The sequence below is a fragment of the Cygnus atratus genome, chromosome 10 (genome assembly GCF_013377495.2).
Source record: "Cygnus atratus isolate AKBS03 ecotype Queensland, Australia chromosome 10, CAtr_DNAZoo_HiC_assembly, whole genome shotgun sequence".
NCBI classification, from domain to species: domain Eukaryota; kingdom Metazoa; phylum Chordata; class Aves; order Anseriformes; family Anatidae; genus Cygnus; species Cygnus atratus.
In genome coordinates, this window is record NC_066371.1 from 9,680,071 (window position 1) to 9,690,122 (window position 10,052).

The 10,052-nt window shown below is 71.5% G+C and overlaps 1 protein-coding gene across 1 annotated transcript; it reads right to left on the reverse strand.

Moving 5' to 3' along the window:
- Positions 1 to 491: 491 nt before the first annotated feature.
- Positions 492 to 9,628, reverse strand: LAMB2 (laminin subunit beta 2; the record flags this gene model as incomplete). The annotated part of the gene is made up of 31 exons (XM_035546931.1): positions 492 to 705; positions 791 to 1,127; positions 1,213 to 1,354; positions 1,435 to 1,642; positions 1,845 to 1,989; positions 2,065 to 2,268; positions 2,344 to 2,585; positions 2,663 to 2,847; positions 2,921 to 3,293; positions 3,363 to 3,459; positions 3,540 to 3,754; positions 4,048 to 4,272; positions 4,347 to 4,510; positions 4,586 to 4,817; positions 4,949 to 5,092; positions 5,161 to 5,353; positions 5,482 to 5,599; positions 5,680 to 5,807; positions 5,890 to 6,045; positions 6,232 to 6,367; positions 6,446 to 6,525; positions 6,664 to 6,776; positions 6,886 to 7,065; positions 7,193 to 7,381; positions 7,624 to 7,744; positions 7,833 to 8,035; positions 8,586 to 8,649; positions 8,723 to 8,911; positions 8,997 to 9,070; positions 9,251 to 9,386; positions 9,464 to 9,628. Coding segments are annotated over 31 exons (5,295 nt in total), but the record flags the coding sequence as incomplete, so codon positions are not given.
- Between the last annotated feature and the right edge of the window lie 424 nt (positions 9,629 to 10,052).

A 10,052-nucleotide genomic window follows, 5' to 3' on the forward strand; every position in this document is an offset into this window, starting at 1 on the left:
TCCAGTGCCATCAGCCCTACTGTGTTTCCAGTGCCACCAGCCCTGCCATGTCCGCTAATGTCATCTGCCATGTCCCCCAGTGCCATCAGCCCTGCTCTGTCCCCCAGTGTCACCAGCCCTGTCCCTCTGTAGCACCAGCCCTGCCCTGTCCCCGAGTGTCACCAGCCGTGCCGTGTCCCCCACTGTCACCTGCCCTGCCCCCAGTGTCACCAGTCCTGCCCTGTCCCCAGCCACCCCACTTCCCTCACACCCAGTGTGCCACCTTCCCTGCCTGTCACCTGTCCCCCACACCAGACCCGCCATCCACAGCCCCTCAGCCAAGCCCCAGTCCCACTGCGTCACCTGTCCCCTCCCTGTCACCCGCGCCCACAGCAGCCCTACCTGTCCACCCTTGGCCCCACCTGTCCAGCCCTGGCCCCATGGTGGCACCCAACCTAGGGGTGATGAGGCCACCAAGGTGTGGATGGAAGCCACGACAGGGCACGAGGGACTCTTGCTCAGTAGCTTTATTCACACGTGGGGTGCCCACGGCAGGGGCAGCAGAGGGCTGTGGGTGGCAGGGCATCCATCACTGGCAGGTGTTGTAGATCTGGACCTGCTGGTTGATGGTGGCCAACACCTCCCTCATCCTGGCCTCCAGCTCGCCCAGCTGGGCCGCCTTGGCATCCAGCACCACCTCATTCTGCTCGTACTTCTTCTCCAGCACTGCGAGGGACAGAGAAGGGGGGGGACGAGTGACAACAGCCCCTCGCCACATCTCTCCCAGCCCAGCCGCCCTTCCCAGCCTCACCTTGCAGCTTCCTCAGCTTGCCCTGGGCGTCCTCCAGCAGCCCTGCGGCCTCCTCACGCAGCTGCTGCGCCCGGTCGCCCGCCTGCCGTGCGCCCTGCGCCCGGTGCTGCACCAGCTCCTGCGCCGCCCGGTACCGGTCCCGCAGCGGCCCCTCAAGCACCTGCTTGGCCTCGCCGGCACGGTCCCGGGCAACGCTGGCTGCCTCTTGGGCACGCGTGGCCGCCAGGCTGTTGTTGGCACGCTTCACCTTCAGGGCGTCTGTCTGTCCCTCCAGGAGACCGACCCGCTCCATGGCGGCGGCCAGCTGCTGCTCCACGCCTGCCGCCTGCGCCTGCATCTGGGGATGGGCAGTGTCGGGGTGTCCCCAAGCAGGGATGGGTTTTGGGGTGCCAGGGACCGAGGGCAGCGGGGAGTGCCCTTACCGTGCCAATGGTGCTCTCGCTGTGCTGGATGTCGGCTGCGGCGCTGCGCAGCGCCTCCTCGGCCGTGCCCTGGGCTCGCTGCGCGTCCTCCAGCGCCTGCTGCACCGCCTCGGCTGTACCCCGCACGCCCTCTGCCCGCAACCTGCAGCCGGGGCGGCACGGCCTCAGCGCCAGCCCGGGCTGGGTCCAATTTGGGCCATGTCCCCATGTCACCACACTCACCTGGCCCTCTGGGCGTCCTGCAGCAGCTGCCCGGCCTGGCGCACGTCGCCAGCCGTCTGCTCCAGGATGGCGTCCACGCTGGCGAGGCTGCGCACCCGCGCCTTGATCTCCTCAGCCAGGCGGTGGATCTGGGCCGGCGAAGCAGGCAGCGACAGCTCCAGCACCCGGCTGGCCACCACCTCGATGCTCTCGGGGTCAGCCCCCTCCTCTGTGGGGGGGAGCCATCAGTGTCACCCCTGTGCCTGCCGTGCCACGCGGTGCCCCAGGGTAGAGGGAACAGCGGGGTGGTGGTGGAGGGCAGCCATGGTTAGACCCATGGAGCAGGGGTGTGGGGCAGGAGGTGCAGCGCAGTGCAGAGCCACTGAGAGCTGGGCAGGGGCAGCCATCCCCCCCAGCACACCAGCACTCACGGCTCAGGAAGGCCTTGATGTGGCTGATGAGCTCCCGCAGCTCCTTGTTGGAGAGCTCCACGCGGGCCCTGGTCTGGTTCGCCTTGTCCAGGGCTGCCTGTGCTCGCTGCCGGGCTTCATCCGCCTTCCCCTTGGCCTCAGCCACCTGGGCAGGGGCAGAGACCCTCAGCACCAGCACACACGGCCACCCTGCTCCCACCCACACCCTTGCGGCACACACCCTGTGGGAGAGCTGGGCCACCTCGCCGGCCGCCCGCCGCAGCTCCTCCTGGGCGTGCCGTGCTCGGTCCAGCGCGCTGTCAGCCTTGGAGACAGCTCCGCCGCAGCTCAGCCCCCCGCAGCGCCGTGTCCCGTCCTCGTCCCGGCACCCGGCTCCCCCGCAGGGGCTCTCAGAGCAGGGCACGTCGCCTGCGGCACCGCACACCTGCAAAAGGCAGGCGGGCTCGAGCCGTCCCCTGGCGCTGTGCCCCACTCCTGTCCCCACGTCCCCACGTCCCACCTTCTCGTTGAGGGGGTGCAAGCTCAGCTCTCGTGCCCTCCCCGCCAGGTCCGTCAGCGCCCGCCGGTTGGCCGCGTTCTGCCGGTTGAAATTGTCGCGCCGGCTGGCCAGGAGCTGCTCGGTGCGGCGCCGCATGGCTGCCGAGGCGCTGACGGGGCTGGGCACGGCGCGGGTGGAGGCATCCGCGCGTTGCTCGGCCTCCTGCGACTCCCTGTGAGACTGACGGATGCTGTCGAAGGCACCTGAGGGAGGTGGAGGCAGCGTGAATCCCCTGTCCACCACCCTGGCATCCCAGCATGGGACCCCCGGTGTGGCTCACCGAGGAAATTGGAAGTCTTGAGAGCGTGCAGCCGCTGCCCCAGCTCCTGAAGGCTGTGGTTGAGGACACGAGCGCCCCGGTCCACGGTGCCCAGCACGTGGCTGGCTTTGAAGTTGGCGTCCTGCGACGCCGTCAGCTCCCCCTCCAGCTGTGTCAGCCTCTCCGTGGCCCCCCCGATCTGCCGCCTGCAAGGGAAGGAGGTGACAACCCCGCCATCGAGGATGCCCGGGGAGCCGTGCCCCGGCACCGGGTGCTCACCGCAGCTCCTCCGTGGCGTGCGTCAGGTAAGCGGCAGTGGCAGCGGTGGCGTTGCGGGCGGCCACCACGGCGTGCACGGTGGCCAGGCTCTCCTCAAGACGACGGAAGGTGCCCTCGAAGGCGCCAGCGGCTCCGGTGTGCTGCAGGAGGCTGACCCGCTGCGCCAGCGCCCGGGTGCGGGCAGCCAGGTCCTGCACCACCCGGTCCCAGTCCCCGAAGCAGGGGTGACAGGGCTCGCAGGCGGGGAAGGTGCCGGCAAAGCCCCGGGCGCACTGGTCGCAGCGGACGCCCGAGACGCCGGGCCGGCAGTCGCAGTGCCCGCTGCCGCGGTGGCACTGGGCGCTGGCGATGCCGCGGGGGTCACAGTCGCAGGCTGCGGGGAGAGGGGGGGTCAGGGTGCCGCGAGGCACGGTGCAGCCCCCCTGCCTGCCCCGGCTCTCACCTCGGCACTGCAGCCGCGGGTCACCCCAGTGTTGCTCCTGGCAGTCGGCGCAGGTCCGGCCCCCGAAGCCCGGCCGGCACGAGCACTGCCCCGTGAACTGCAAGACACGGCGCGGCCGAGGCTGGCACCCCCATCCCCACCCCGTCCCTCCAAGTCCCCGTCCCTGGGGCGTCTCACCTGGTTGCAGGCGGGTGACAGGGCGTGCTGAGGGTGGCAGGCGCAGGGCTCGCAGCCCTGCCCGCTGCCCAGGTTCCAGAAGTTGGGGCTGCAGCGGTCGCAGGCCTGGCCCTCCACGTGGGGCAGGCAGCGGCACTGCCCGCTCTGCCTGTCGCACTGGCAGTGCTGCGGCCCGCAGGTGCTGGGGTCGGTGCCCAGCGCGTTGCAGGAGCAACCTGGAGCCAGAGGGAAGCAGAGTGGGGACAGGGATGGGGATAGGAAGAGAAGGGGGAGGAGACTGGGATGGGGCGGGATGGGATGGGGCAGGATGGAGAGAAGTCGGACGGGGATGGGATGAGGACAAAATGGGGATGGAGTCAAGGCGGCAGTGAGAGTGGCGATGGGTGGCAACGGGGATGGGAACGGGCACGAGGTGAGGATGGGGACAAGGGTGGGGGTGGGACAGCAGTGCTGGGGCTGGGCAAAGGGGACGGGATGGGCCGGGCTCAGCACGGCTGTGTGTGCTCACGCCTGCAGCTGTGCCGCGCGGCATCCCCATAGAAGCCGGGCTGGCACTCGGCGCAGTGGGGCCCTGCCGTGTTGTAGAGGCAGCGCAGGCAGCGTCCCGTGCGTCGGTCGCACGCCTCCGGATCCGTCATGTCGATGTTATCGTGGCACTGGCAGGGCAGGCAGCGCCCCCCGGGCTGTAGCGGGTCCCCGTAGTACCCAGGCGCGCACTCGTCGCAGCGGGGACCTGCGGGCACAGAGCGTTGGGCACTGCCTGGGGACAGTGGCGGGGACACCGAGCGTGCCGCGGCGGGCACCCACCTGTGTACCCAGGGCTGCAGTGGCAGACAACCTGCCGGGAGCGCCCGTCCTGGTAGCAGGAGGCGGCGAAGTGCCGGGGGCTGCCGGGCCCCTCGGGGCAAGGGCAGGGACGGCAGTGCTGGCCGGAGCCAAGCGCCGGGTTCCCGAAGTGCCCGTCGGCACACCTGGGGGCAGGCAGTCAGCAGGGGCCAGGGCTGCCCGCAGCACCCAGCCCTGGTCCAGGCAGGCGCCCTGCTTACCTCTGGCACCTCTCGCCGTCCGTGTGGTCGCGGCAGCGCAGGCAGCTGCCCGTCCGGGGGTCGCAGTCCTCGGCGTGCCCGTTGCACTGGCAGGGCCGGCAGGCGGGGAAGCCCCAGTGGCCCGGCTGGCAGCGGTCGCAGCGCGAGCCGTGGGCACCCTCGCGGCAGGGACACTGCCCTGTGGTGCTGTCGCACACGGTGCTCACCGAGCCCTCGCTGCTGCACTGGCAGGCTGGAAGGCACCCAAGAGTCTGCCCCCAGGCTGTGGAAGCCGGCAGGCAGGGAGCCCCCTCCCCGCACCCCCTGCTCAGCACCCAGGCTCAGCACCCAGGCTCAGCTCAGGGCATGGCCCCAGGCACTCACCTCGGCACCCGCCGGGCCCGAAGCCGAAGGTGCCCGGGGAGCAGCGGTGGCAGCGCCTTCCCATGACGTTGGGCTTGCAGCGGCACTGCCCGCCCTGGGGCCGGCACTCGGCGCTGAGCGAGCCCTGGGGGTCGCAGAGGCAGGCTGTGGGCACAGAGCAGGTGAGCGGTGGCCACTGCAGCGGGCCGCGGGGCGAGCAGGGCCGTACTCACGCAGCGCCCCGTCGTGCAGGATGGCCGAGAGGCTGTGCAGGAGGCTGGAGCAGGGCTCGGCCACGGGAGCCTGCCCCACGGCGTGGAAGTGCTGAGCGCAGCGGTACCGCTCGAAGGTCTCCCGGCGTCCCATGGCGCCGGGGTCACCCGCGATGAACATCTCCAGGGAGGAGTAACGGGGCAGGAGCACCAGCTGGGGGGGGGTCAGCGGGATGTCACCTTGCCTCTCCTCACATCCCCTAATGCTGCATCCTTTGCGGCACCCTGCACAGCATCCCCATGCCCCCAAAGGGTGCTGTGCCCCATCCCGGACCCGCTCACCGAATCGATGAGCACGCTCGCGGTGGAGTCCTGCCGAGCTGTGGCACAGCCCAGCTCCAGGCGCAGGGTGTAGGAGACGCCCCGCTCCAGGCAGATGGGCTGGGGCAGCACCACGTACCTGGGGGGGCAAAGCAAAGCCCGGGCAGCTGGGTGCCTCCTGCCAGCCCCGGCTCAGCACAGCCCTGGTGGGACGCTCACCTGGCGCCGGACGGGAGGCTGGTGGAGAGCTGGTCATCAGCCGGGATGGTGTTCCCACACGGGCTGCTGGCGGAGACAGGGCTGGGGCGCAGCACCCTCACCCGCACCTCCTTCCAGGGCTCCGGGTGCTGCCGGCAAAGAACGGGACAGAAATCGCTGCACCAAAAGCCCCACAGCCGCTCCTTTGGACATGCACCGGCTAGGGCTCACCTGGGGCTCGTAGCGGATGACCACGTCGTACTCCATGGAGAAGGGCACGTCGCTCACGTGGAACTCCAGCCAGCTGCCCTCCTGCGCGCGGGCAAAGCCTGTCCCTGTCCACGAAGCTGGGCGGCCTGCGGGAGGCTCACGCTCCACCACTGAGCCCTGGGGTAATGGACATCGTGAGACGGGACCCCAAAATCTCCTTGGCTCGCAGGCACTGCACAGCCCGGCTGCTGCCTGACGGGGCAATGGGGCCAAGCAGCATCTGCTGGCTTGGGGACCCTGCAAATGTCCCTCCTGGTGCCCTGCTCAGCCCACGTCCCCACCAGGGACAGCTTTGCCCCTCACCTGGTGCAGCCGGGCATCCTCAGCCTCGTAGGTGTAGTGGTCCAGGTTGATGTGGTAGAAGCCAGGCTCCACTTGCCCGCACTGCCGGCCCACCACGTGGCTGCGACACCGGCACTGCCCCGTCTCCATGGCACACCTGGCACCCCGGCAGCACCGTCAGCCCCCCGGAGCCGGCTGGGACACCCCTCGCACCCTCAGCCGTGATAAAACTCACAGGTTGTCACGAGCACCTCCCACGTCGCAGTCGCAGGGCCGGCAGCCCTGGAGATCGTGGCTGAGAGCCCAGTGCTCGGGCTGCAGAGAGCGAGGGCATCAGGAAGCGGCCGGCCGCGGTGCCACGGCCCTGAGCACTGTGCCCAGCCCCTGGCATGGCCCCGAGCACCGTGCACGGCCCCTGGCACAGCTCTGAGCTCCGTGCACGGCCCCACTCACCAGGCACTGGTCGCAGTTGCGCCCGGTCACCAGCCGCTTGCAGAGGCAGTCACCGCTGATGGGATCGCACCAACCGCCCTCCGCCACCGTGCCGCGGGGGTCACACCGGCACCCTGCGCAGGGACCCCGTGGCACCCAGCAGGGCCGAGCCACGCGCTCGACACCAGCGGCTGCCCCCCCCATGCCCCTGGGGCCAGCCCCAGCCCCGGCAGCGGTACGTACGCTGGCAGCCCTGCGGGTTGGCAGCGCTGAGCCCGAAGAAGCCGGGTTTGCAGCGGTCGCAGCGGGGGCCCTGCACGTGCTCCTTGCAGCGGCACTGCCCCGCGATCAGCCCCCGGGCCGGGTCGTCGGCGCCGTCGCACAGCCCCCCGTCAAGGGAGCCCTCGGGGTCGCAGTCGCAGGCTGGGGCACGGGCAGGGTCAGCACCCGGACCCCTTGTGTCGGCCCCGCACGCCCATGACACCGGGACCAGGTGCAGCATTGTCCCGCCCCGTGCACCCCTGGTCCCTCCCCGCAGCCCGGCTCCGACCTCGGCACACGGCGGGGTCCCGCAGGTCCTTGCTGGGGTCCTTGTAGTAGAAGGGCTTGCAGAGGTGGCAGCGGCGGCCCATGGTGTTGTGCTGGCAGCCGTCGCACACGGCCCCGCTGGTGTTCCCCGTGGCCAGGAACACGGCCATGTCGAAGTGGCAGCGCCGCGAGTGCTCGTTGCAGTCGCACCCTGCGGGGACGACACCACGGCATGGCACGCGGCACCCCCAGCCCCAAAATCCTCCACCCTGCAGCACGGCACGCGGCGCCCCCAGTCCCCAAACCCAAACCACTGTACGTGGGGTGCCAAAACCCCCAAGCAGACATGCAGGGCCCCCAAACCCCCCAGGGCAGCACACAGGACCCCATTCCCAGCCCATGGGCACAGGGTGGCTGAGTGCCGCGGTGCCAGCACCGGCGCGGGGCACTCACGGCGGCAGGCGTTGGTGCTGGAGCCCTCGGCCGGGCGCCAGGGCAGGTCGTGGTAGAAGTCCTCGCAGCGCTCGCAGTTGAGGCCCTGCGTGTGGTGCTTGCAGACGCAGCGCCCGTGCACCTGCCGGAACACCGCGGTGAGGGGCTGCGGGACCGGGCACCGCATCCGCCCCGCTCCGGCAGGGCACGAGGGCCGCCAGCTCACTTACCATGCCGTCGGCGGTGGTGGGGGCCCCGCTGAGCGGGGCGCACTCCGAGGCGTGCCCGTAGCAGAAGCAGTTCCCGCGCAGCACCAGCTCGTACAGCGCGTAGTAGTACTTCTCCCGGATCTCCCGCCGCGAGTCCAGCAGGTCGTCCCCCAGCGTGTGCAGCTTGGTGAGGTTCACCCGCAGGTTGGTGACGCGCAGCAGGTCTGGGCAGGACAGGTGGCAGCGGTGGCACGGGGCGGCCGGGCTGCTCACAGCTCCGCTTGCCCGTGCCTCCTGCGTGCCATCGCGCCGGGCTGCGCGTGGCCGAGCGCCGTGGGGCTCATATGCACGTGGTCGCCGCGCCGTGCGCAACGCGCCGGGGTCCCAGCAGGGCAGGACGGCTCCCCGGGGACTGCAGCTTCCCAGCATCTCGGCCCTGCAGATTCCTCTCCTTTTGCTCGCAGCCTAAATTTAGCCCTGGCTGGATGATTAACCCACGGCGTCCTGCGCCTGGTCCGATTCCTCCGCCCGCTACCAACCCCGTCCCGTGCGTCTGCTTGGTGCTGGGCTGGGCACCTGCATGGCCGCCCCCATCTCCCTTCGCTGGGCACCCTGCAGTGTCACACTGTCACCAGCACCCCAGGGCCAGCTTGCAGCCCCTGTGGGCTGGCTCCATCCCCCAGCCCGCCGCGGGGCTCAGGGCAAGGGGAGAGCAGCCAAAATAGCGGCACCCGAAATAGAGCAGACAGGCGGGAGCCGGGGCTGGTGACTCACCCTGGATGGCAGGGCTGTAGGGGTCGCGGATGGGGATGGCGGGGTCCAGCACGCGGTAGATCACCTGCGGGGCGAAAAAGGGCGGTGAGGGGCTGGCAGGATCCCCGAACCGTCCCCCAGCACCGCCGGGGCCTCACCTCCCCCTCGGTGGAGGGCTCGATGTCAGAGTAGCGGGACTCGCAGACGACGTCGTCGATGCGGCGCGGGGGCCCGCGGGGGACGTGGGGGAAGGCGGCGGCGCAGTCGTAGGCGAAGTAGCGGTACACCTTCCAGCTGCGCCCGAAGTCGGCCGAGCGCTCCACCAGCATGGCGGCGGGGCGGAAGGTCTGCGAGGCACGCAGCTGGGACGGGCGCCCGCGGGCTGCGGGGTCCTTCCCGTCCCGTCCCGTCCCGTCCCGCCCCGGCACCCACCTTGAAGGTCATGATGAGGTGGGTGAAGTGGAACTCAGCCTCCAGGTCCAGCTGGATACTGACGTGCTCCACACCTGCAGGGGGGTGGCACCCGTGACTGCGGGACCCCGGGGGGACCCCGGGAGCTGCGGCTCGCCCTGCCTGGCCGTGGCGCAGGGGCGCGTCCTTGCCGGCTGAGTCACAGCTTCCTCGGCGTGGGAGGACGGGAAGCGGAGCCCCCCAGGGACGCCCCGCCGCCCCCGCCGGGCGCTCACCGTTCTCCGACTGCCACCAGGCTTTCTTGGGGCGGGGGGCGAAGGTGGTGACCACGTTCTCGATGCGGTGGCTGTCGGCGTTGCTGCGGGCGTCGTAGGGGCGCCGCGAGTCGCAGACGAAGCACTTCTTCTCCTCCTGTGAGCGGAGCGGGATGGGGTTGGCGGCGACCCCGAGCCACCCCGTCCCCTGTCCCGTGTCCCCGTGCCGCTCACCTGGAGGTGGCTGACGATGCAGTAGGGCTGGGGTCGCCGCAGCCCGCAGGTGGACGAGGCGCTCAGGCGGGGGGCTCGCCCCACCAGCAGGTCCCCGGTGGCCGGGTAGCAGCTGCCTCGGGCGCAGCCCTGGGGGGCGTCGGGGGCGGCGGCGGAGGCGGCTCCCCCGGGCCCTGCGTGGGCAGGGGGCGGCTGAGGCCGGGTCCCCCCCCTTCCCCGTCCCCTTCCCCCGGCTGCTCCCGGGCCGGGAGCGCAGCCCTGCCGGGGCCCCTTCCGCGACCGCCCGGAAATGCCCCGCCGGGACCGGACCCCCGCCCGCCGCCGGGCCCCGCTCCAGCACCGGGGGGGGTCCCGAAGGGTCCCGGGCCGGGGGGCGCGCACTCACCGGCCACCAGCGGGGCGAGGAGGAGGAGGAGGAGGAGGAGGAAGGCGGCGGGGGCGCGCATGGCGGCGGGGGGGGAGCGCGCGGGGGGGAGCTGGGCAGGTGGCACCCGACGGGGGGTCCGTGGGGTGCCGGGGGGGGGGGTCCCGTGGGGTCCCGCCGCCCCTCTCCGAAGTTGGCCGCGGGCGCAGCGCTCGGGGCTGCGCG